General features: G+C 35.5%; 1 protein-coding gene and 1 non-coding gene across 2 annotated transcripts in view; both read right to left on the bottom strand.

Moving 5' to 3' along the window:
- LOC140852067 (callose synthase 5-like) overlaps positions 1-27,785 on the bottom strand; it is a 45,683-nt gene extending 17,898 nt beyond the window's left edge. Inside the window, exons 1-30 of the mRNA XM_073244800.1 lie at positions 27,037-27,785; positions 26,837-26,933; positions 26,512-26,622; positions 26,228-26,356; positions 25,985-26,077; positions 21,809-21,900; positions 21,591-21,717; positions 21,346-21,483; positions 21,187-21,263; positions 21,011-21,098; positions 20,796-20,924; positions 20,611-20,716; positions 15,064-15,398; positions 12,252-12,304; positions 12,103-12,163; positions 11,913-11,994; positions 11,778-11,827; positions 11,563-11,649; positions 7,777-7,899; positions 7,587-7,681; positions 7,409-7,493; positions 7,169-7,329; positions 6,674-6,797; positions 6,438-6,532; positions 6,222-6,342; positions 5,997-6,148; positions 1,016-1,125; positions 769-894; positions 600-668; positions 327-516 (exon numbers count right to left, since the gene is read on the bottom strand). Coding sequence (XP_073100901.1) covers positions 327-516; positions 600-668; positions 769-894; positions 1,016-1,125; positions 5,997-6,148; positions 6,222-6,342; positions 6,438-6,532; positions 6,674-6,797; positions 7,169-7,329; positions 7,409-7,493; positions 7,587-7,681; positions 7,777-7,899; positions 11,563-11,649; positions 11,778-11,827; positions 11,913-11,994; positions 12,103-12,163; positions 12,252-12,304; positions 15,064-15,398; positions 20,611-20,716; positions 20,796-20,924; positions 21,011-21,098; positions 21,187-21,263; positions 21,346-21,483; positions 21,591-21,717; positions 21,809-21,900; positions 25,985-26,077; positions 26,228-26,356; positions 26,512-26,577 — 3,164 coding nt within the window. The 5' untranslated portion in view covers positions 26,578-26,622; positions 26,837-26,933; positions 27,037-27,785. The remainder of the gene's footprint in view (positions 1-326; positions 517-599; positions 669-768; positions 895-1,015; positions 1,126-5,996; positions 6,149-6,221; positions 6,343-6,437; positions 6,533-6,673; positions 6,798-7,168; positions 7,330-7,408; positions 7,494-7,586; positions 7,682-7,776; positions 7,900-11,562; positions 11,650-11,777; positions 11,828-11,912; positions 11,995-12,102; positions 12,164-12,251; positions 12,305-15,063; positions 15,399-20,610; positions 20,717-20,795; positions 20,925-21,010; positions 21,099-21,186; positions 21,264-21,345; positions 21,484-21,590; positions 21,718-21,808; positions 21,901-25,984; positions 26,078-26,227; positions 26,357-26,511; positions 26,623-26,836; positions 26,934-27,036) is intronic.
- LOC140852304 (small nucleolar RNA J33) lies at positions 594-671 on the bottom strand. Its single transcript, XR_012135206.1, has one exon. It is a non-coding gene; the product is annotated as a small nucleolar RNA J33 (small nucleolar RNA).

The raw sequence follows: 27,785 nt of genomic DNA, 5'->3' as shown, positions 1-27,785 counted from the left end.
ACAGCACAAAGCTTTCAACTAAAGAGTACGGCTATATTAGTTAACTATTTACATGACAACTAAAATAATCAATGTCTGTGCTAATGAAGAAAATATTCCTAGGGTGTCATACTGCAGTAGATGATCTAAACATAGACAACATGATACCGAATAGTGTGACTGTAGATTTTTGCTGAATAAATATTAAAAAAAAAGGAGAAAATCCTGTAGATATCTCAACAAACAGGAAAAGAAATGATAAAGAAAAAAGGACATCAAATGGTAAGACTGTAATCACACAGGAGAAATTCATAGTCTAGATGATATTAGGAGAAAAAAAGACATACTTAACCATCAAGTTTAGAATGTCTGTTGCGCGGCGATCCCCAGACTGTTTTTGATTGCCATAATTTTGGCAGGTGGCAACATACGTAAATTTCATGTCTGCAACAGCTTCAAGCTGAGCAGATAAAGACCTCTGACTCTTCATTTCTTCCACTGCTGGATCAGCAACCGCTTTATATCCCTCTAAAATGACTACAAGTATCGAAGATGGTAAGATTAAATCTCAAGAGATGTATGTCTACTTCATCATAAACAATTTAATTAGAAATCATTACCTCTTTCAGAAGCCATATCAAGAAAAGCCTGTAGCTTCAAAGCTCTTCGGTAGTACATCATTCCCCTAACTGCAGCAATGAAGGCACAGTGTTAAGTAGCCACAAAAAAAAAAAAAAAAAAAAAAAAAAAAATTGTTAAAAAATATTTTAGAATTAAGATTATTTATACCAGTTCTGCAGAGTGTTTGCCCTCTTAAGGAGGCCCAATGGCGAAGCTGCAAGACATTTTCCTCGTTTCCCCAAACTTCGCTCTCTCTTTTACAACCGATTCTCTCCATGAAATTGTTCCATTCATCTAATATAGTAATCAAAGTATCCCAACAACAAAATCAATCAGAATAACAAATGAATTGAAAATTTAATGTAGTGACATCAGTAATGATCTAACATATCCAAGGAAAAGAAAATTACAAAACCTGGAAAGATTTTCTGCAGGTAGAATATGATTGATACACCATCCTCGTTCTCCAGTTCAAGATCACTTTTAGAATATACAGTCTCCTCACTATAGTACGGAGTCATAACACTGCAAATGTCATATTAACTTATTAGATGATGACTGAAATAAAAAAACAAAAATTGTCTTGCTCTTACTGCAAAATGAAGTTTGAAATATTGAGCACAGAACCTGTATTGACCAGTGGTTAATATGGTCATTGTATCACACACTAAATCTATATAGAATATCAGCCGATACTCCTTGACATGACTAATATGATCCTGATGGCCTATTTTGGCATCTCAAATTATTTTTATTGCCTTTTTCTCTAATGTTTTGTCTTAATTAAGTTTTACAGTGCCAGCCAAAATAGATCAGTTTCAGCAAGAACAATCACAAACTGCTTGAATTTTTTGCTTTCTGTTAGTTTAGGTAAAACTATCACCTAATCTTTCTTTAACAAGTATGTTTAATATTTTCTTAAACTCATCAATGTAATCATGCATTTATCCAACGCCAATAAACAAATCTATATTAATATTATATAAGCTTTGTTACTATGACAGGTAAATGCAACCTTGATGTGTCTTTAAGTTATAAATTACATAGTCATATGTAGAATTAAAAATGCATGTGCATGTCTAGGAGCTTTTATTATTTTGGAAAGTAATTTATGGAATTAATCCTATATTTGGTACACTCCTCTTATTAATTTACATGTGAATGAGTAATATTTGGTATTTTATACAGTATATTAGCACATTCATGTGACACACTTAATACATAAGCGTAAATATGGCTCAGTTTCAGTCCGAAAGCATTGAGATCCTAAATAACTGAAAACCAAATAAAATTATAGGCAATGACTTGCTTTCATTTATTTATTTTTTATTTTAAAAAGATTTTCTATTTTTTACCAAAACTCTGAAACTCAAAGCACAATGCTGAAATTATCAAAACTGTTAAAACCTGAAATCAAGGTTTCAAAACTTTGTTTTGGTTTTTATTTCGGTCGGTCTCTTCAGCTTTGGTAGTTTCACTCCAAGTATTGGAATTTCAGTCAAAAAAGAAAACTCTCAAAAAAGAAAATGAAAAAAATGAAAAATCTCAGAAAGTTTTTACACCTTATTTCTATTGATTCTTTATATGTCCAACTTTGACAATTTAAGGGTGAAGCTAACATCGCACATAAGTGAAATTCATCAAACAGACTAACATAAATGTAATGTAGATACATATATTTACTTCTTGAACTTCAGTTGATCAAAAATTCATTATCCTTGCAATTATGAAGCTTTTAGTTTAGTGCCTAATCCAACAACTCTTCTTCAATGAATTTAGTAAAGTTCCCAAAAATATTGAACTAATACACTTCTTATTCATTTTTATAAAGTCAAGGACTTGTAATCAAATGGATGTAGTTATAAATTTGTTGTATTTTGTATAGAAAAGGATTACATTCTCTATGAATGAATTGTGTTCAGCTAATACTATCAATTATGTGGAGCAAGGTTTTACAAACCATGCCGAACAGGATAGTTTGGGACTTTGGGGTGTACCGAACCGAATGAGTTAAAAACCGACATGGACCTGGCTATTACTTGGTTTGGTTAAATAACCCCCCATGCTATTAAACATCCACAGGCCTTACTCGTGACTCGATTCCATGCCCCCTTTCCTCATGACTTGATTCCCCCCCTCTTGGGGGCTCGAGAGGTGCCCCCCTCACTATGCCCACAAACACCGCCACAACACCCCCTTCCACCAACCCCCTCCCCCCCCCTGAACGCCACCGACGTTCAAGTCCCTCCCACCCCCTCCCTCTTCCTCCCTTTCTCTCCCACCCCTCTCTCTCGAGGTTGGGTTAAGGTAACGGTCCCCCCTTCTCTCTCCTCCTCTCCCTCTCTCTTTGCATTGGGTTAGGGTTTCCCATTGCCCTCCCCACCCCCCCTCTCTCTCTTCCCTTCTCCTCCCTCACTCCTTCCCTCCCTCTCTGGATCTCTCTATGTCGGTATGCCCCAAAATGGCATGGTATGGACCTATACTATACTAAACAGTCATCAGCTAGAATCCTCTAAGATATTGGTTTGGCAAACCTTGATGTGGAGTACTGCAATAAGGGTTCCTTTGGAGATTCAGCTCGTCAAGGTTTCGTTTATTACATATACACTTTTCCAATTCGAAAGAATAAGAGAAAAATAATGTAAAATTGATATTGCATAGGTATGTGCTTTTGTAAGTAAAGAAATAATCGTAATATGATATAAACACCAAAACAAAAATTCGAAATAAACATCAATGTGTGGATTCAATTGGTTTCAAATGAAACTAGCCTAAAGCATTGAAACTAAAAAGATACTGGTAAGGTTTAGCAAAAACTAACTAAATTTGACCAAACTAATCAAAATCCAAATTAGGGGTTAATTTTGGACTTCCAGTCTTAGTCCAAGCTTGTCCATTTTGGCTAAAATAAATTGGGTTTGGTTGAAACTTAAAATTGTCCTGGAAATTCCACAAAGGAACCAAACCTGAAAGTAAGTTTAAAAGCCTTGGTCATAGTCCTACAGTTTTGCAAGAAGCATGGTAAATGTATGAGTTCGAGTCACCTAGTTAAGGTTCGCCATCTCAGTACCGGACCCCGTACCCATAAAATCCTATTAGAATATCAATACGCGGTTTAATACGATATGGTAGTATCGATATGGGGTAGTATGACATACCATTATAGTATGGTACAATACGATACGCCCCATGTCGGATAGTACAACAAATCGTGCACCTAGTCATCCTATTCCATATGTGATATAGTTTTTAAAATGGTACAAGAAATTGATAATAATCATGTTTTGTCATGAATTTTGATAACAAGAAATAAATTATAGTTATTATAAATCACTTGTTCATTTTTGTACCAACTAAAAACTAATACAATAAAATTTCTAATTTATAGCATGCATTGCAGAAAAAGTAAATTGTACGACAAAGGATAATATTACAAATAAGCATTATATCTTCATTTTCATATCATCATTTATTTATATAAACTACTTAACAATAGCAAATTGCAAGAGTCCATATATTAAGCAAAACGATGTTCGTCTATATCAAATAGTTCATTAGTTTTACATGTTAATCATAAGGAAATATCGTTTAGTTTTTCTATCGCATATAGTTTCTTATAATTATCATCAAATAAGTTTTGCTACATTATATTGTCGATGATATAATATTTTCTTTTAAGTGGATTCCTATTTTCTAATCTTAGCTCCTTTTCAAATGATCATATATGCTTAGTTCAGAAATTATTTTCATGTTAACTTTGACAATTAATCTACTATTATTTGCACAATTAATGGAAAACTAGTTTTAAAGTAATTGAGCATTTTCTTCAAATTTGACAAGCCTATATAATCATTATAATAGTTTAGACAAAAATTGGTATATTTTCAAGTGAAAACCCTTAAAAGTCCATGCCAACAGACATTGAGCAGTAATGTTCAGTTTAGTATGGTTTGGGGCCAATGAAAATTTGATATGCATGGATTCGCCTAGAAATAGGTTGTATAGGCCCAATTTTGGCATACCCCAATGTGTATCAGCCCCTTCCAATTTCCATGCTGGCACCACATTGATAAGTCTGGTGTGCTTCGCTTTTCAAAACTTGCTAGTTGCTATTAAGTATAATAAAGTGATGGCATATTGAAAAAAAAAAAAATACTATTGTGTTTAGCATTTTGTCCGAGAAAATTGACTCCAACATGTAACGTGTGTAAAAAACACCAAGTTTACCAATTAAATATACCATATAATTAATCATATGAAAGCTTTAGGTTCAATTTCATAAAACCATCATCCTATTGACCATCAATTGTGAAATATAAGTAGGAATATTCCCAAATCCTAAGCGTACATGCTACAATATCCTCATGCTTTTAGATTGTTGCATCAATATTTTGTAGGTCTAGGTCACATACGCAAAAGTTTGAGTACTTATTTCATTTTATAAAACTTACTATATGACCATCGACTCACTACCAAAAACAGTTAACCAATATTGAAGTTCACCTAATTACTTGAAGTATCATAAGGGCTCCTCCAGCTAAGTTCATTGTCTGCAATTTCAAATAGTTTCCCTAATTACTTGTTTGCTTTAAGGTTCGTAATTGTGCTGCACCCATACTATCTCAATATAACTAAAATCTACCTTGTCAACAAACATTTTGTCTCCAAAAGTTCTTCTTGAGCTTATGACCAATCCTCACTGGTTGAGCATTATCACCCATCAACTTTGCCCATTCCAAATATTGATGGTTTTTGATTTGTCCAACTTCATCCATTTCGTTCTTGTACTAAATTATACTAAAGAAATTTTCCATCCTCATGCCTTTTGTTGTTATTTTAGCTTTTCCTACATTCTCTCATGCCATCAATAGATACATCCCCTTACCTCCATGTTTAGAAAGGCTACTTCCATGTTATGAACCCGTGACTGCTGACTGGTGACCCTTACCATCATGCGACGGCTCGCCCAGCATTCACCATACCATACCGATATGTCATACCATCCCATACCGACACAACCATACTATATAATACCATGTACCGACACTATAGTGGGATTTTACTAGTATGGGGTCCGATACCAAGATGGCAAATCTTGACTCACCCTTTGAATAGGATCCAATTGAGCTATTAAAACCAATATGGAACTTGTAGTTCCAATGTCTTGGAATGAACTTTTGCTTTTTATGTAAATTTAAATTTCTCTAAAAGTTATAGAAATATCAACTCCAGAGAGTTTAACTAGGCCACCTTTATGTATGATTGAGTAATGCAATTACCATCAATCACCATTTTTAGGTTATAGGGGGCTTATATATATTCTGTTAAGTTCTACAGCTTAGTATCGACATGCTCTCAGACTTCCACAACGATTGAGATAATATAGATTATCAAACCTGAATGATAGCATTTTGCGGACCCAAGGTGCATGTGGCATGTCCATAAACAAAGAATTTGTGAAGAATGTGATTCTTCTGCGAGCCTCAAGGTTTGTAGGCACATCAACAGCAGACTCTTTTACTGTCAATAGAAGGTACAGGCGTTTTATCTGCCACAAGTTGCATGTGAATTATTTGTTTTACTAACACTACATGATTGAAAATGTTTCCAACAATAAGCACCTGTTCTTCCCATTGTGGTGTTGCTGGTGGAAAAAGTACAGCAGGTGTTGAGCCCGTGCCAGCAAAAAGTTGTCTTCGAGGGAATGTATCTTTATTACCATGGCCCAGGTCAACCAACTCACTAGAATGAATGTTGCAAGACACCAAAATAAATCCTAAGCATAGATGATCTCATATTTCAATCCATTCAGGGATGCAAATATCATGTTCACATACCGAATCTCATTCACCATCATATCACGCGTAACAACTTCTAACATGTCTTGGAGCAATATTACCACAATATCATGCTTTGATGCATCACCTTCTTTCTGCAGCATCAAACTAAAGCTATTAATAAAACCAACAGTACAGAACAATTAGCAGTTCCTTGAATAATAGAAGATTATGAAACCCAATTGATCAGGAAAAGAAAAGGAAGCTGTAGAGGATTAACATATAAAGAGACTCACCAAGACCTCTACAAGCTTGACAAACTTTTTACATAGTGTCGGTAAAGGGCCCATCCTAAAATTGGTAAGAAATGTGTTTCTTGAAATGTCAGCTTCAATTTCCTTAAGAATAACACCAATGATCCTGTTACATCAGATATTCTCTTAGAAATACAAGTACATCAAGTAAAAGACAGAGAATAAGGGAAATTCTTTTGTCAACATTTATGTAACTAATTTCATATACCAGACTTATTTTATCCAAAACATGGTGTATATATAGGAAGATAAAAAAAGGCGTACTTTACTCAAGTAATGAGAATACAAGCCAAAGTAAAAGGAATAAGCTTAGAGCAAATTGGGATGATAATTATCAACTCTGTCAGAACTTAGATTCTGGAATATATTTTGATCGGATAGAGAAAACAAAACAGACATCAGAATAATATTCTTGACATCCAACAACAGAAAATATCATATAAACTATGCATTGATACAAAAAGAAATGCAACAAACCTTTTTTCATTTTCACCAACTATTAGAAGGTCGAGGACAAGTTTCAGAGACTCATAACACTCAAGCACAGCACATTTCATATACTCATCAGCACAGATACGTCTCCAGAGGTCCGAATCCCTTGATCGAAATTCGTCTGCCATATCCAATGCGATTGAAATCTATACAGACATCAGAAATTAATGGTTGGAAGGATTTAGAAAGAAAAGGAAGGGAACATAGACAAACGTTGATTTGGACCTTTCCAGCAAGCAAAAAAGGTGGCCACTGCATTATGTCTAGGCTAGGATCTGACATATAAGGAACCAGCAACAGATCCAGTTCCCTAAGTTACCAACAAACACCATTTCAGCCTTTGCAGAACAATGTCGTGAAAGGCAGGACAGAAAACACTAGCAAAATCAGTTGAATGTCCTACCTATCACTAATAAGGTCTTCTTCGCGGAAACTACATATCACTTCATTCCATAACTGAGCAAACTTTGCAGCCTCGGTTCTCTTGCTTGGTGAAACCTGAAATAATTGGAGTCATGCAACAGCATAACACAAAAGGGCACACAACAACACTGTAAAAAGCATATTAATATCTTATGGTGATAAAACCCAACCTCTGCAAAGCGTTTCGAAAATGAAAATCTCTTGTCTCGCATCTTTTGGGAAGGTACCAAATATGCATTGAAGGCACCAGGTAAAGAGTGGAATCGTGATCTTAGCATGCCAACTGTCCGTATCTATGGAAAACAGGAAATGACGCAAACACTTAACAATCTGCCAAGATAGCCAATCAAAATCACAGTTCTAAAGTATAGCTTTTGCTGATCATCAGTGCTAGCTATAATATGGTACATGAGTAAGATAAGGTCCTTGCGCATTATAGATCTAACTACAATAATAAGCCTAGATCTGATCCTTGCTTTTGTTACTTAATATACATGTATCTCTGTTACTCTACATCAAGTTTCTCTGCATGATGAAATTATACCGCAACCTCACTGTTTAAGTAAAGAAAGAAGACATGCAGTAGCACAATCCATTATAAGGTAACTAATACTGTTGAGAACTTTAGAAAGCCTGTCCCTAGGATATGATGCCAAAATGATAATCCTACTTAGGCTTTACACTACCCAAGTGGCTTATGACTTAAAAAGACCAAACTCGAATGTGTAAAATATGAAAGAAGAGAAAATGACAAAAAAGAGAATATTAGAATATTCGCAAACACAAGAGAGAGTGATAAAGTCTTCTGTATAGGTGCATTATTACACAATACTAAAGAAGTTCTAGGACATATTTATCAGGTTTTTCTTTGTTATAACCTGCTGCTGTTCTTTATGCTGTTGGGCTGCTATACTTTGACTTACTGGGCCTTCATTAAGGCCCAAGCTAGTGGCCAGCTCCCCTTGTTTTAGTAAAATTTGATGCCCCACGACGTAGAAGTGGGTAGCATCCTTCTTCCTTCTTTCTCATGTGATCTCTCTCCTCCCCTTCTCTTCCTGTTCTCCCCTCTTCTTCTAAGATTCTATCTTCCATTCTTTTCTGATGTTCCCTTAACCTGAACTCCGTTATAATGGTATGAGAACCAGGTTAGGACATGTTTTGTGTTTTGCTGACTGAAAAAATAAGTGAGGCAACCTAGCTGCAGACGAAGTACTCTGTCTGTAGGAGTGTTTCTTCAAGTTTTTGGGATGTGTGTCAATACCACTATCTTTTTGTTGGTAGCAGTACCCTCAAACAAAGCACGTGATGATGTGGAAAGAAGTTTCTTGAGGAGCTAATGTCATCCTATTTCATGTCAAGCTCTGTCAAGGAGTAATTTCACATCTACCATGTCATCCCAGGATTGCTGGATGCTGGAAAGAGCCTTCCTTTTGTTTCTAATTGTGTATTATAGTATCCTGCTCGACAGACTTTGGATCTGAATCACTTGCATTGTAATTATTTGCAACGTAATTCAGATCAGGCCATTCATATCTCAATCCAGTATCAGGTTTGAAATACTTGCACTGAATTACTTGCAACGGTTTGAATTACTTGCATTGTAATTCAGTTCAGGTCAGTTACATTTATAACAGGGAATACTTAGTTTACTTTATTTACACCAGGGGTTATCATTTGATTGTAATTTAGCTCACAGTGTTTATCCTTGTTTGAACAGGAGCAATCTCTAAATGTCATTGTAGGACAACACGTGTGCTTACAAGTGTTGATGCATAACGTTGTATGTATAAACATGGATTCATTACAATACAACTATGCTATGACATTGTCTAACTCTGATTTACAAAGAGCATAGATCAAATGGTAAACAGAACTATGGCAAAACTATCACCGAAATGATGCCATTTCAATTCATTTCACTGATGCAATGTCCAGCGACTTAACCCCAAAACAAGCCAGACAGTTCCTTTTGCCAATTCAACATTTCAAACAGCCTAATGCTTATGCTAACCTAACATTTTGAATAACCTGACATGTCAAAGAAACAAGGGCTTACAGACTCAGTACCAGATCCTGCAAAGGCACCCAACTGGTAGGTACGCTCTATACTGACTATCAATATGGTACAGACCCCTCAGTATTGACACTCGAAACAGAGGGTGTACCAAGTCTCAACCTATTAGCACGGTATACGGTAGGCTCCATACCAAATACTACAATCCAAGATCACAAACTTTGCAAAGAACTAAAGAGATGCATTTCCCACTGCCTCATATGCAGCTACTTAAAACAAACCTTTGATAGTCACCCTAGCATCCCAATTCCCCTTATCACACTCCATTGCGAAGAGGCCCCTGCAATCACCCAGGAAGGAAAAAAGAACCATGTCAAACACCTATTGTTGGCATTGCAGACCCAATCTCATTTTCTATCTTTCTGTTCTTCGAGATTAGCTTGTTGATGGGTTCAAGCAAGCACCTTACATCATAGATCAAGTACTCATACAAGTTTCGTCCAAGGTTAGCAATAGTCCAAGAGGTCCTCAATGGAACTCTCTTTCCAAAGATATAGTATAGGATGGGGTAGGGCAGAGAAAGGTTGGAGCCTTGGCTGGTACTTTTGCGGCTTTGCCAGAGCTTTGATATGATGGCATGATCTCCCTACTTTGGGTTGACTCTCTATCCCCTAATATCTTCCTCAATCTGGTTCTGGACTTCTTTCCTTGCTTTGGGATGGGTTACTCACTTCAGGTTGAACATTAGACATAATTGGAGAAGAGGATCACATGAGGGGCACGTGATTCACTTTCCTTCATGCACCAACATGGCCCTCAGTCTAATTAGGGACTAGGGTAGTTTTGGGGACAAGGGTGCCTATCAGCCATCACGTGGTGGTCACATGATAGGTTACACCCAACAACGGCTTGAGGGATGTGAATGATTGAATCATATTGCAACCAAAAAATAACATCACATGTTAATTGAAAAACCATTTAAATTTCTTTCTTAAGCATGCTGATTTTTTACATGGTTGATTTTGAATGATGGTCTTTATTTGCTACTCTAATGTGATTTGTATATTTAATTTGTATCACTTATCTATATTTAGTTTGTATCACTTATCTTGGAAGACATGATTCACATGAGCCATCAAGTTGGCTAGAGGAACTTTTTGGAGTCGGTATGTCAAGTCTGAGTGAACATTTTCCATACTTGATCAATTGATCCAATTTCCAACCTATACCTTTTAAAAAGAAACTATTACTAATCATCCTTGGATGAAGAGTGATCTAACCAAGATTCACAATCTCAGTACCAGACCCTGTACCAAGACTCAATACGCCCCTAGTTTGGGACCGATATGGTATGATATACTCGGTACAGGGCATATACTGAACCTTGGACCTAACTATATCCCCATACTAGTTCCATCCAGTTACGTGGCTTTTGGGCAGGAGTTTGTGAAACACTGGTAAAATAAAAAACTTCTAGAGTGCATTTACTGCTATGTACAAACAATGCATGGGCCTTAAGAAGATCCAAGTTATAGAATAATGGGTAATACATCATGCGTGAGGGAGAAACTAAGACTAGGGCATGAAGGATCACATCACTTGGTTTACTGCTCAGATGCACAGCTCATTGCTTCTTGCCTCACGTATTTTACAAAGTCATAAAACAATAATATGGCACATCCTTTCCCCTCTTTCAGATTTGCCAGATGACTCATGCATGAAGAAAGTGTTTAGGTTAGGAACCACATGACAATTTTCTCTTACATGAAGAATAATTTTCAGTTATATGAAGAATGTTTCTAGAATCCGATTACAGATTTAATGGCCATTATGCTTCACACATGGAAAACTAAAAGCATCTAGCTAACCTATTTTGTGAAAATTAAAACGTGTGCAGATACTCTAGTTATGGTAATATAATTATTTTCCATTTTCTCTTTACCTCACCCAGTCGCCCGAGTGCTCCAGAAACACCACCATACAAAGTAGAGAATATTGCATACCATATTTGAGTGTCCAGAAAATAAACCTGCATAAATCTTGAACAGCTCATATACATTTCTACATTGAGGGTCGCAATATTTTTTTCCTATCAAAACTAAGACAAGGATGATATACTATAAAAATTCATTAAGTAGATGTAGTCATGAAATTCACCAAGATCACAGGGGCCCAAAGTGAGATGACAGCTCCAATGTTCTTCTGAGCTGCATGGATAAGAAAATTAGTACCATTAATAATTCCTAATCTGAGAGAAGTTGAATCAACTTTAGCCAAAGAAGATATAGATACCATTAGGAAAAAATTCATGCCATGCATACTGAACATTATGAACATTAAGTATATCTTTTGTTGGCTTGACAAGAGGTTTTATCTGTAAGAAAACAAGACATTTAATAAGACAAAAACATATGAACAGTGAATTTAGAACTGCTCATAATGATCTGTAATGGAGTATATGCCCAAAAGGAAGAAAAACCACCTGAACATAATAACTGAATGCAAATTTGGAACCCAAAAGCAACATCCAGAACAAAGTATATCTACAAAGAAAAGACACCCATAGCAGTACAGAAAAGAAATTAAAAACTCATAATGACATTAAGAATTTAATTTCCCACAGAAACTCACTTGAAAAGGGCAAATTGACTTTCATGCATGCCCCGCCCAATATAAATTCGTCGCTGCAAATTGATAATGCATCAATGCATTTGGCAAATGATACTGAGACCTCTAAATATTTAGAGGAAAAAGGCAGAATTTACAGAAGAAAAGAATTTCGAGAACGCAGAAGAAAAGAAATCATGACATCAACAGCATATGATGCAACAAAAGGCAGAATTTAAGTTCATCTTAATTGTTGTGAATGGGGAATTAAGCTTAGTGTGGCCCATGATCACCCTTAGGCTTTTCTAGTTCTCCTTCATCTCTTGGTTTTTTACAAACGAAACCATGAAATATTTTTTCAAGCACCTAAGGAGGAATAGGCTATTAGTGATCAAACAAAACAAGCTCTGACAAAGATTGCAACTATCAGATCATATGCATCATCGTAAACGCAATAACTTATCCTTCACATTTTTCCCAGAATTTTTAATAATTTTTCATCTATTCAAAGGACAAAAAAACGTTCTCTGCCCTTTCTAATAATAGTCCAAGGGAAGCTAGTAGGAGGCATCTGAGAGATTCAAAGGTGATTTATACTATCGTTGTGCATTTTCATACATGTAGATGGGTATAGTTATACATGAAAACCAGGTTTTTGGCATATGACCCTTCCTGTATAGACAAACTGCATAGAAGAATGACCTCTGCCTCCATAGATAAATGGCATATAAAGATCTCTTTTTTACATATTTGCTGATCAAAACCTTCCTTTTCTTGGAAATTCCCTGATAGGACTGCAAGTTAACTTTATGTCAGCTGCAATAGAAAACTTATTGGGTTTCTTCCTTTCATTCTATGCTTCTTTTTGCTCATCTATCGAGATCTTCTAGCATGAAAGCAATTTTGCCTTTTTTCATCATCATATTCAAGCTCCTCATCATTGCCATTGTTAGAATTGCAATCTTGACTCTATATCAAATTCTGAGACCGCAGTGTTGAGGAGCAGTGTAGCTCTCTTGTCAGATGATCCAAAGGGCTGTCTAAGGGAAGGAATGGAAATAATGCAGTATAATATAGCTAATAGAAAGCTCTTACTTGGGGTCATATAATGAAATTTCAGAGATGGAGGTCTTGATCTACAAATATATAATATGATATCTAACAGCAAAGCAAGGTTTCAAATATCAGTCCTTACAATATGTACACATTGATAAGTACTGTAATGATCCCTTGGCAATATGAGAAGGAATGAATTCAGGAAAGTACCATCCAGACCACAACAGATGACCCGAACCACTCGAACCAACCAAAGATTGAGCGGTTGGAGCAAATTGAAGTGCCTTTGCACCAAACCAAGACCAAATTAGTTTTGAACCAAGTGGTACCTTGAGATGACTAAAAGTCTAAAACAACCCTTTTACAATGGTTCTCTACCATTGAAAATGGCAATGAAGTAAGGGAGAAGGGATGACTGCCTACAGAGATCAGCTTGCAGAATCAAAGCTTAGTTTTCAATTTTTGGTCATTGTATCTAGTTAAATAGTCTCACTTTTTCCCTTTTTACCTTATTTCTTCAATAGCCTGAGTGGAAATTTATGATTAATTGAAAAGATAACCAACAGAAAATTTTGTCAAATAAAAATTACATGTTGATTGATCATCGATTTATGTGTTAGAGCATGAATCTAGGATCAAAATCAATGTTTTTCAGGTTTTGTATTGGAACCCAACCTTACACCTAAAAATTGTCCATCCAAAAGACATGAAGAAGGCTATACCAAGGGCTTAGCAACCACATTCATGCACCCCACTGATTGTATGTCAGTACTCAGTATAATCCTCGACTTATGACATACCACATCCAACCCTGGTTGGTACATCCTTATATCTCGATAATTCGAACCTTGCTACATAGAAAGTGGTTATGTGCAAAAAATCTGGAAAAAAAAATCTATTTAGTGTGCTAATTGCAAATCTTTTGACAAACTTTCATATCTTTCAACGCTAATGTATGCCAAATTTAAGCACATACAACATGATATGCATATTGTGGCAACAACTAATATGCAAGAACACAAGATGAATTACTTTAGTCCTTAGGGAGACCACTAATCATTGTCAAATAGATGGGTAAACATATATAAAACGAGTCTATAGGAGGTGGAAACAATACAGAGCAAGCCCAAGATAGATGCTAAACCAAGAAAGACCAAGGTTGCAATCAAACACGTTTTTTTGCTTGCGCCTTGTAGGGCATACAAGGAACAAACTCAAGATTATCTGTTCATATGTAACAAAGTGATGCTATTAGCAGGAATGCTAGGATTTGGTATAAAGAGCATGTTTGATCAGGAGAGTATCAGAATGATAAAAAAAAGAAATATTAGAGACAAGAAAGATAAAAACTACAGCATTTTAAAAATTTAAAAAAAAAAGATAATGAATCTTGACCCAAACAAAAAAAAATTGTTGGCTATAATTAGGAGTTTAACGTATTTAGACCATTTTTGTATATTGACATCATATTTATGTGGATTATGATACTCATTTTTAAAATTAATTCATTCAAGAAAGAAATCAACTCTTTATTGGTGAGGTGGAAAATGACACCAACATAACATTGATAGGAAACATTAATGTACAGACTCCTGACATAGTCATCAAGCAATTCTCAATCCTAAACTCAATGCATGTTGTTTCTGAATAGTCTTTTAATTTCCTATTCTGTAAGAACCAAGCTGAACATCTTTCACTGATTAGTCACTACAAAGATTTTTTTTTTAACTATAATAAAAAATTTAATAAAAACAAGCTTTGAGATGACAAGAGATGGAACCTGAGACCACCATAGAAGTAACCTGATGATATGCCAATCTGAATTTTCTATCCATCTTCGAATCATTGGAAATATAAACAAAATCCCTCCTAGCATATTTGGAAGCATGTACAGCATGACAGCCATGACATATAAAGGTTGTATGCCTTTCACTTCAGGAAGCCACCAATCCAGATATTTCACTGGAATACTGATTTCTGGCCAGGACTGAATATATAAAAGAGGAAGGGCTATGGTCCATGCAAGACTAAGTAGTATCTTGAGAACATTTCTCAGTGCATCAGAAAATTTCCATCTACAATAGCCTGGAAAGTTCAAAACAAGGTCCAAAACACCTACCAACAACATAGGACAAGAAAAATTTAATCCAAGACTTCCAAGTAGTAAGATATTTCAATGCTGGAAAGTGAGGATTACTAATTTAAAGAGTAAAGCAATTCATATATAAAGTTCTGAAGTCTACCTACCAGAGCATTCTGCATCGGCACATTAACCTTATGTCAAGCATTAGAAACATAGAATTTTACATGAGATTATGTCAATCATGCAACAAAAAAAGAGGCTCACTTTTGTTTCTAGAAGAGGAATCTCCTACATTGTTTATGAGAAAAATAATATACAGAGAACCAAATGGAGACTAACTTAATAATAGCTGAATTAAATCTGATTTCAAGTTACTACTTAAGTTATGCGGTGCTCGATGAAAAGAAAGATTGAATGAATTTATCTAACTACATAGTGTTTGATGAATTTTTTCACTACATGCCTACATGGTGTTTGATGACTAGATAAGTTGCATGAACTGTCTTGATAATCTAGTTATGCTATGTTTGGATGATACATTTGATGCAGCAGGGTGCAGCCAGCATGTACTGTGATCAGCTAGACCATGCCGAGCAAAGGGTTCTTCAATCCAACTTACTTCCATTTGCATGTTAATCTTCAAAGTGCAACCTCATCAATCAAATCACTCCTTTTTCCTTTTCCCATTGCATCAAATTCATGATCATACATAATGTCATGTATGATCATCATGGCATTATGGGTTAAGATATCCTCAATTTCAAATCAAATTAACTATTTATTGCACAGTGTCAGAAATGGAATAGAAGTGAACCAATTTCGGGGATTCAAAGAAATAGCATAATTTTCTAGGTTTACCATGAGGTTTAAAGAATACGACTGGGTATTAGGAATTTAAAGATGGATTGGTGATAAATAACAATGAAACTTTAGATAATAGTGATGTGATGTGGTGCAGAAACTAAAATTGATTTCATGTTTCTGATTGATAAGAAGATTAAAATAAGCATGAATCCGGTGATAGAGCCTCCAAAGTCTGTCACAAACTCGACTTACATTTTTTCGAACTTGTTAAACTATATGCAGCAGACCGAGCAGAGTTTTAAGCCCTACAAACTAAAGGAAAATAGAAACTGAAAAAGAGAGACAAACAAGAGAGAGAAGAAAAAATAAAGATGAAGAAAAAGACATATAGATTAGAAAAGAAGAACCAATCCAAAGCATTTCTAGAGATTACTCTTCAGTCAAACAAGACAATCTTCAAAGTAATCAAAATAGTCACCTTTTACTTATTCTAGTCCCACCAGAATTGAACAAAAAATCTAAGACCGATCAATTATTTTGATAAAATTCAACTCTTCCAATATATACACTCCGATGATATATATTGGAAGCATAAGATTTTGAGATTGTTAAATAGAAATACTTTTGCTTGTCAATAATTGATCGGTCTTAGATCTTTTATAGATTTCTAGTGGGACTAGAATAAGTAAAAGGTTACTAATTTGATTACTTTGAAGATTGTTTTGTTTGACTGCAGAGTAATCCCAAAAAAAAATCTTGGATTGGTTCTTCTTTTGGAATCTATATCTCTTTTTGTGAACTTGTTAAACTATATGCAGCAAAGTTTAAAGGCCTACAAACTAAAGGAACATAGAAACAGAAAACGAGAGAGAAACAACAAAGAGAAGCAAAAATAAAGATGAAGAAAAAGACATATAGGTTAGAAAAGAACAACCAATCCAAAGCTTTTCTAGGGATTACTGTTCAATCAAACAAGACAATCTTCAAAGTAATCAAAATAGTCATCTTTTACTTATTCTAGTCCAACTAGAATTCAACAAAAAATCTAAGATCGATCAATTATTTTGATAAAATTCTCACACTTCCAATATATAGACTCTGTTTATATATATTGTAAGCATGAGATTTTGAGATTGTTAAATAGAAATACTTTTGGTCATCAATAATTGATCAGTCTTAGAGTTTTTGTAGAATTCTAGTTGGACTAGAGTAAATAAAAGGTGACTAATTCGATTATTTTGAATATTGCTCTGTTTGACCACAAATTAATCCCAAAAAATAGCTTGGATTGGTTCTTCTTTTCGAATCTATATCTATTTCTCTGAACATGTTAAACTGTATGCAGCAGAGTTTTAACACCTACAAACTAAAGGAAAATAGAAATGGAAAAGGAGAGAGAAAAAGGAAAGAGATGAAAAATAAAGATGAAGAAAAACACAAATAGATTAGAAAAGGAGAACCAATCCAAGGATTACTCTTCAGTCAAACAAGACAATCTTCAAAGTAATCAAAATAATCACCTTTTACTTATTCTAGTCCAACTGGAATTCAACGAAAGATCTAAAACTGATCAATTATTTTGGTAAAATTCTCATGCTTCCAATATATAGAGCAAGATTTTATGTCCCGACAGGATAGGGGGCATCCTGGCTATCTCGTCCCATTTCTATAAGAAAACGGGACTGGGACTGGGTTGGGACTCTGAAACCCATCCATACAGGAAGAGAAGAAGAAAGAGAGAAGAAAGAAAGAAAAAAAGTGAAAGGAAAGAAGGAGAAGAAAAAGAAAGGAAAGAAGGAAGAAAGAAAGAGAAAAAATAAGAAAAAGAAAAAAAGGAAAGGAAGGGATGAGAAAGTGAAACAAAAAGAAAAGGAAAGAAAGGAAGATAAAAAAAAAGAAAGAAAGAAAGAATGGAAGAAAAGAAAAAAAATAAAATGAAAGAAGAAAGGGAGAGAAAAGGAGGATATCTATCGAAATGCATGATGGGGATAGCTGCCCGGACGGGAACGGGACGGGATGGGACGGCTAGACGTCCTGTTCCATGGAGATACCGAGACACCTTCATTTCACAGGATTTAAAACCTCGATATAGAGTCCGTTTATATATATATTGGAAGCATAAGATTTTTAGATTGTTAAATAGAATTACTTTTGGTCATCAATAATTGATTGGTCTTAGATCTTTTGTAGAATTCTAGTTGGACTATAATAAGTAAAAGGTGATTAGTTTGATTACTTTGAAGATTGCTTTGTTTAACTGCAGAGTAATCCCAAAAAAAAAAAGCTTGGATTGGTTCTTCTTTTTGAATCCATCTCTTTTTCTTCATCTTCTTTTCTTCTCCCTCCTTTTTCATTTCTATTTTTCTTTAATTTGTCGTCCCTAAAACCTGCCACTTATAGATTAACAAATTCAGAAAAAAATAGTAGAGTCTGTGACAAACTATGGAAGCTCTATCACAAGATTCATCTTATTTTAATCTCGTTACCGATCAGAAACATGAAATCTACTTTAGTTTCTGCAGCACAACACCTCACTGTTACCTGAAGTTCCATTCTGATTTATCATCAATCCATCTTTAATTTCCTAATACCCATTCCCGTTCTCCATACCTTACAAAACTAGCTCACTTCTGTCCCATTTTCTGACACTGGGCAATAAGTAGTTACTTTGATTTGAAATCAAGGGTATCGTAACCCATAGTGTCAGGATGATCATACATATGTACCCTCCTATTGGTCCTATGTTATTGGAGGAGGAGGAGAAGAAGAAGGAGATAAGGATATAGGAAGATGGAAGAAAAGAGGGGCTATGGAATCTTGAGGGGGCTCTGAGGTAGTATTTGATTGTCACCGGAGAAGTTGAAGCTTTGCAGCTTGTTTTCAATACAAGAAAGTGATTCGCCTAGTAAAATCTTGGTAGAGAATCAAATCTTTGTTTCCTCATTGTTCAAATGGACAAATCAAAAGTTTCATAGTGAAACTAATTTCCACATAACTAAAGGCAGGTTCATGTACACATGTCTCGATCAGGTACTAATATGATCAAGAAGACATCAACAGATGCGACCAATGATAATAAATCAACTATAGTATGGTAAGAGTTTGTCGATTAAATAATTTGTTTCTATTAATTCGCAAGCTTGTTCAATAACTACTAGTCATCTCTAGAGCAGCGAATAAGTTATTATGTTTCAGGTTCAAACAACCTCACAATTTGTTAATTTACATTTCAGGTACTAACCAAATCTCCACATACTCAATATAGAGATGATAATAACCTTAGCTTATTGTAAGTTCCAAGCCTTGCCCATCTATATCTGGTCAGCCTCAAAATTGAAGAAATTTTCCATAGAATTTGAAAATTTGAACAATTTGTTGTGATATGATGTCAACCCTTTGAATTAGTGCTCAATTTCTGGTCAAGGAATTCTTGGAGAAGAGAGGACTTGCCATGATGACCATTATGTGGGTAGGGAGACCAATTTTGTTAGTTACATAATTAGGTTTATGCTATTGAGATTTGAGGAGCAACTTTCAAAAAATATCTAGATTTGACAAGACTGTAGGCAAAAAATGAAGAAGTTAATCGATTGTATTAAATATGTTTCTAAGGCATGAAACACTAAAAGATTTTGTATTGTTGGGGATTTATTTCCCTGAATGTTGATGCAGCAGAAAAAGTGATTAGATTGATGAAGTTTAACATCCATCTTAGTCGAGCATCCATCTCTCTCCGTTCTTTCAATTCTTTCTTTCTTTCTTTGTTTCTTGTTTTTCCTTTCTTTTGTTTTCCTTCGTTTTCCCTTTCTTCATCTTCCCTTTTCTTGTTCTTCATCTTTCTTTTCTTCCTATTTTTCCTTTCTCTTTTCTTTTCTCCCTTTTTTCCTTTCCTCTTTCATCTTCTTTCCATGCATGGATGGGTTTCAGAGTCGCATCCCCATCCCAATTCCAGTTTTCTCACAAGAATGTGATGGGACATCAAGCATGATGGTAAGGACACCACCAGTCCCATGGGGACTTAGAACCATGCATATAATTGCAGCCAGTGGTTTAACATAAGGTTTCCTTCTGTCTATGCCTTATGCTATCTCTTGAAAAGTATCCAGGTGATTAACCTTATACAGTGTCTAGAAAAAGAAAATATCTATACAAGTTCGTTCTTCTATGATAGTTCAATAGTAATTTGACCACTCAATTATTTAGATTGCCCAGGCATCATGGTGCAAAACCAAGCACATATCCACAATTAGGTGTCAAACTAAGTGCAGACAAAAGCACAACCAGGACAGGTGCAACGATCCAAAGTAAACATAGGAAGCCATCAGGTAATTATAGTTAATAACACAGTGTTGTTGATCGTTACAAAATTGTTAGCAATGTAAAGCACAGAAAAAGGTATATGCATCAGATACAACTAGAAGTTAAGCAAAGTGCTCATACGCTGGAGAAGCTGTAAAAAGGCTGCTGTGATAAACACGCTACATATAGCATGTAGGGTATTCTTTTGTAAAGGTGAAGAATCACTCCAAGCAATAGTAACCATCGCCTGAAAACAGTTCAAATGTTAAACTATTTGTTAAATCCAAAAATGGTCAAAAAATATTCTTAGGCAAACGAAATTGTACCTGAAGTGCTAATATATGGAAGGTCCATAAACGATCAAAACTTCGAAAGATGTGCCAAAATGTTCTAGTCTCAACAAAATTTATTTTACCAGTTCTTTTATCAGATTTTTTCCGAAATTGTTGTCCTCTCTGCATGTCATTTATATCAGGATAAGTGTATATATGTAGACATATGTGGAGACAGTGACTACTAGCAAGAACATTTCATATGATACCTGCATTATGGACCTTGAGTCATATCTTTGTTCAAAAAACTCACTGTCAAATTGCATGGGCCAACCCAACGAAAAGCAATCATCTGACCTGAACAATATACAGAAAGAAATCAATACAAGCCTCAAGTTATTCTTTTTGGAAGTTTACTTGGTGATAAGTCAAACTCTTCACAGACCAGAAGTATTCATTTAGATCATCATAGTTGCACCAAACCGAATGAGTGGCTTTTCCATTTCTGCTTTTCTTGGCTTCCTAGGAGTTCAATGTAGCCATTATTTCAATTAAACCTTTGACAGTGTCCCATTGTAATTGCAAGCTTTCTTTAAATAAGTACCTTATCAATCACATGGTACAATGGGGTGATAATCTTTTTCAAGAATGCCTCATCATCCCCACCATATGAAGGTCTGATGTTTTCGCCTGTGACAATGCTGACATTTCCAGCCAAGAGACCATGAAGTTCAAATGCCATCTGAAAGAATTTTGAAGCTTCCAATAAGGGCTAAACAGATAAATCCTTATGTGGAACAAAAGTATGTGTGGATATTAGAGAAAAGTAAAAGAATCATAAGATCTTACATTATGGAAAATATAACACAGACATTCTGGCATAAAGCGAACATTAGCAGCTTCACCCCAGATAAGAAGATATAGACCCATGTATAGGATCTTTCTCTGTTGTGCTTCTTGTTGACCTTGACAGAGCCTGAAGCAATAATTCATTCATAATATAAAAATCAACCAAAGGACTGAAGGAGGACTGACAATAGTCCAACCGTTGGTCCATCAGATCTTACCTTAAAGTGTGCTTGTGCCCCAAAAATCTGCACCATGTTTTGTAGTTTTTAAACAGTTTATTCATGACCGCATCAACAGCTCTATCATCCAGCTGCATCAGAAGAAACATTTTGGCAGATATCAAAGTGTTAAGAAGATGAAGCGTGGTATCCATCAGAGTTGTGATTGAAGAGGAAGATAAAATTTATAATTAAGTTGTTAACTTAAATATTACAAGGATGTGTAACCACTCACCATAATGGCTTCATGTTTGTGAACATAAGATCCGAAATCATATTATGTTTAGCTTATAGCAAGGTTATAAATAGTGCTACAAAGCCCCCTATCATTTTTCTATTGGAATGATAAAGTACTGGCATGGTACAAGTATAAAGGAGACATACCAAAACTGATAGATTCAAAACAAATTGAACCAAAAAAAAAAAAAGAAAACTCACACACACTGATAAATTACTATCAATATACATTGGCAAGCATCAATATAAACCAAGATTTGCTGTCTTGGTACCGGATCCTATACCAGTACCATCCTATTAAAATATCGATATGTGGTATGGTGGGATATGACAGTGTCGATATGGTATGCCCCATACCATCCGGTACGGGATGGTACGGCAAACACTGTACAAACCAAGATTCACCGTCTCGATACTAGATCCCATGCTGGTAAAATCCTATTACAATATCAATACATAGTCCAGTACAATATGGTAATATCGGTATGGTAGGGCACACCATACCAATAGGACACAGGTACAGTATGGTATGCCTTAGACGGCACAGTAAATCTTTGTACAAATTAGTATGGTCAATATATACTGGAACAGAGGATTTTGGGATCCTAGCACTAGAGATGGCAATTCTAGCCAAACCACTAGATACCAGACCAACCCGAGCTAAATGGGATAGATTTTATCCAACCTTATTTAAACCCAAAGCGTGTTCGGGTTGAGTACAAGTAATGGCATGCCCTGACCTGATATAACCTTAATCTAAATCCCCCATTTCAAAGTTATAATTATGTTATCATGTTTGGAATCTTTGGATGATGAATTTCTTATCCGATCCGACTTGAGGTGGGTATAGAGTAGATATGGATATGGGATTTTTAATTGCGGAGGTAGAACTGCCCAACCCAACACAAATCTGACCTCATACCATCCTATTCTGATGTGGTTTCTGAGACCAGGACTTATAGTTTATCATACTTGTCACTAGATCAAAATTGCTTGATGATGTACAATTCAAGATCCTTCAATTAAAACTTAGAAAATATTGACTCATCATTGCTTGCTTGTCCCTAATGATACTGCAAACAACAACAAATGAATAATATTAGAAGTATGGTTCTAAGAATAGGAGAACTTTCAAGCAAACAACATAATTTTATCATGTAGTTTAGTGTGCTCCCTATGTGAACAAAGTTGCCAGTTGACACGACGAAGACAGGTTTTAGTTCTAAGTCTAAAAGATGACTGATGAAACATCATTTTTACTGCTTGTAAATTGAGAACAACAATGACATCACCAATAATTCATTTCCTAACAGTGCTGACATCTTCTACCAGTACCTGTACCATTCCAAGAAGAAAATGGTACCCAAGCATCTGCAAGACACCAATTCTATCTTGAACCAGGATGTCCTAACCATTTCGACCATCTTGGTTGCATCCCAACTCTTCGGACACACCCGGTTGGTTGGCACAGTCCATGCACAAATTTCTGTTTTGTTTTTTTCCTTTTATTTATGTTGTTAATGACTGTTTATGGACTGTCCTAACCATACTGTCTCATACTGATGCCATACAATCCCAAGAGCAAACCTAGACACGGTTTGGTGCCGGATTTAAACCCTTCTGCAATGCAAACTTTCAAAATTATTTAGCATAGTGAAGGCCTAAATTTGCACAAACCAATTTTGCAAATCAATCAACATGAGCTAAAAACTCCCATTATTAAATGCCCAGATGAGAATGAGAATAAAGACAAGATATAGCTCCACTGACAAAGATTACAAATTGCCTAGCCTACCACTTGGCCAAAGAAAAGTGCCACTCCATAAAATTGCCTGAGTATCAACTAATTAATAAGTTTTAGGTTATTTTGCCAGCTTAGTAGATTAATTAATTATATTGTCTAACAACAATAACCAAGAGAATTCCTTAAAATCATCATAAAGTTTTTCTCTAGCTAAATTTCATGACAAAATTGCCCCTGCTTAGATTTCTCTCAGGATACAAAAGTCAGACCATTAGTTCATGGTGAACCCATTAAAATCAAGTGGAAAGAAAGTGAATCCAATATTTCTCTCAATGAAATTTTCATTGTTTTGAATTGGGAATCATACTCCTATACTTAGTAACCAGAGATTCTCAGTTTGATTCTTGGATGGTGCATCTCCAAAAATATGAGCTTAGGTAATCATAATGCAGATGATTTTCCCTCCCTTTCTCAGTGAAAAAAAACACATGCATTTCTTCTGTCAGCAGTTGCGCAATTGGCAGTATGTTGCCCAAGGTAAGGTAAGAGAGAGGATCACCAACACCTAAGAACTATGGTTATTTTTGTCATAATTATGGATGCATGTAATATTGTTTCAGAAAGTACAGAAAGCCCTATTTCTTGCTTTCGAGCAAGGTTTCACTTATAGAATGCAAATGACAAATGTCTGAATGAATCCAGTACTCGTTCTAACCTAACAATCAGAAAATCTACTGCTTTGATATTGATCTTATTAAACAAATCCTAGAAAACTCCTCAAAAGCTCTAAATACATCAACTTTACATGAATCCATCATTCTCATGCTTTTGTCCATATCCTTTAGGGAACAATCTGATCCATTTTTTTTACTTATTTTTTCCATGTTAATGTTGCCAGATTACATAAAGCACACAATAAAGTGATACTGGAAGACCAAAACATGGCAAGCACTTCTTTTATTATTAGCTTGCTTTTCCTTGTGCTATTCTTCTAGTCTTCAGTTGCTTTATGAAGCCAGTATTATCAGAACAAGTGACCATCTAGACAAAACTGCTTGACATGCTCACCCAGATTGATGGTGGTTGCATGTCATCTAGGTATCACCTTTATGTAGTTGTCCACCAACACAAACTTATGAAGTTACCACATAAGTTTAGCATGAGCCAATAAATAACTCCTAATAACTATATACTGGTCACATGGATGATTATATAGTACTATGGTCATCCAACAGCTTTCGAGTTACTAATCTGCAGACTATGCCCTAGTCACCAGGCATTTGATGCAATAAACATAGTTGCTGCTTAGGTATTTTGGACAACTTTTTTCGACACATGGCATTTTTGTCATTGATTCGCTCATCAAACTCCTCATTCCAGATGAAATTTCTGCTGCAAGCAAGAATCTGGGAAGTTCCATTGTGAAACAAAATGTTGGTTGGGTCTTTGAAAGTGAAACTTGTACAGAAATAAAGTTAATGTGAGTCAAGATCAGGTTTTCCAGCTTTTGTGATAATATTAATCATTTTTGTTGGATTTCTCATGATTTGAAACATACCTAGCAAGAATTAGCAAGATACAAAAATTGGCTGATGCAGAAGAAGCCTTGAAGCCACTTAGTGCATCACATAGCTGCCAATTCAACTTCACATATTCATATTCTGGAACAAACTATGGAGTTTCCTATTAAAGAACTTTAGGCCAAAAGAAATCAACAAATTATGAGGTTATGTTATAAGATTTCACTGGTAGCTACTCATATAGGGTTGGCCCATATCTCAGTCCAAATGTTGCTCTCAAGCATGAGGTAAGGTCAGCCACAGCTTACTCGTTGTGACATGACAATGCAAATTTTTTAATTAACTAATCCAGCTATGCCTAAAAATTATCTACAAGATAAATTAAATAATCTTGAACTACAAAAAATAAAGAGATAAGTATCCAATTCATAATGAGGATAGTTGGTATTGAGGACATCTAATGAAACATGACAGCATTGAGATCAGTTAACAATAAAGCAGCCATAGATATTGGTATTGAAAGGAGCCATCAGAAGATTACTTTATATGAAAGAGGAGGATTTTCTCCTTTTTTTTTTTTTCAGATTCTAGAATCATCACAACTCACATATGTCTAAGAAGATATAGGGCTCAAATGAATGCAACAATTTTAAGAGGGAAAAAAAAATCACCTACTTTGTTAAGAAGTTCAGGCTTGGACGTCAGTCTCATATGAACATTAGCAAGCAATAAAATTAAGTTCTCCCTTTGGTTCCTGACGTTATCTCTCTGGTGAAAACAAGATAGATAGATAGATAGAGAGAGAGAGAGAGAGAGAGAGAGAGAGAGAGAGAGAGTTTTAGAGAAAATAAGAACAAAGTAAAACTTCTTCAAGAAACAAGTATTCTAGGAATGCCTCTTTTTCGTTAGACAGGATACCTGAAACCCAAACATCGCCCTCAACCAATCAAGAAGATCTAAGTCCCCCGGTTTCTGCCCTTGCTGCTCAAATGAAGCAGGCCAGCTCAAACCTCTTGTACTCCTGAGAGCAGACACAGCTGCTTTGATCTGTTAAAGTCAATATCATAAAAATAAAATAAACTTGTTTATTGCTGGGAAAAAGAAGAAGCTATCACAAAGATGGCTGAAGGATATAAAAAACCAAGGGTAGCGTGCCAAGCAAGGGAGTCTGCAAGAGGCAGATTATTTCTAACATGTAATACCTCCTCAAATTGCATGATGGGCTGTGAAGCACCAGCAGCATCAAGGGGAAGAATGTTATATGGCATATAGATCTCCTTCTTTTCTTCAACTTCTTTAGCAGAAGCAATAATCTGCTCAACCACAAAGAAGTATATTTCGCAAAACTTCCAGAAATCACCAGAAATAACTAAAACCAAAGCACACAATCATGTAAGGCTTAAATTTTTCCATCATTACTTATTATTCCTGATACATGGCAAAGTAATATGAAGACAAGTTCATGCATTCAAAAGATACTACTGACTAGCACTCTTGCCGAGCAAAACTGACAGTCAGAGTTCTAACCTCAGGTGCCACTTCTTCAACTTTTTCATTCTTATTGACTGCACAGAGCACTTCAAAGAGCACCCCAGCGGTCTGGTAAGCTTTCCCAAGCTGAGCTCTATAAAGAAGAAATGATCACAAAATAAAACATCTAATCAAAATAAAGAAACCCCAAGCATCATTAAGAGTGTTAGCATTGTAAGCCAGTAAGCCACAGTTACCTATCTCCTTGTTCGCCTCTATCCAGAGCTCTGACATAATTTTCATAGTATTGCTGATAAAAGCTCTCAATCTCTCTGGCATCTGTTCTTTTTACCCTTTTAGCAAGACTTTGCGTATTTTCCTATAACACGGATTCAGATTAGGTTAATGCAGCCCCAATTCAAGGAAATTGTTCATGATTATTACGTGATTGCCGCAAATACAGGCCGTAGAAAGTTCACGTTGCATGCCGTAGTCCTTACTTTTCATGTTTGCCGAGTCTATATAACGCAAATTCTTATGGTAAAGATACCTCGTTTGTAACAAAAATAAAATGTTTACAACCATTAGAATGATGTCAAAAAAATACCCTCCAAATACATGAACAAAATCACCTCAAGATGCTTATGCGAATTTGCAGACTTCAACGTTATGTACTCTAGAATCAACGCACATCAGGCACCAAAATTTTCAAGATTGCGATAAAACAAGTTCTAGCAACCCCTATTAACCGGAAAAATCCTTACACAAACGAGGTTCTCTTAAATAACAGAACCGTTAGGAAAAAAAAAAATCAAATCTTAATTTATTAAAACAAGTTCACTTAGTGATCCCGAAAAAGAAGAGTTACAGAAAAAAAAATTTATATGAGAAGAAGAATAGAAAACGACGAAGGATATCTAAAGCTTCTCGCCCCGCCGACGCCACCAGCCTTCAGATAACAGAACGAGCGTCGAGTGCCTGGCGCTCGGCGTTCCTCAGTCGAACT

This window comes from Elaeis guineensis, chromosome 10 (assembly GCF_000442705.2).
Source record: "Elaeis guineensis isolate ETL-2024a chromosome 10, EG11, whole genome shotgun sequence".
NCBI classification, from domain to species: domain Eukaryota; kingdom Viridiplantae; phylum Streptophyta; class Magnoliopsida; order Arecales; family Arecaceae; genus Elaeis; species Elaeis guineensis.
This window is presented reverse-complemented; position numbering and strand designations above follow the sequence as displayed.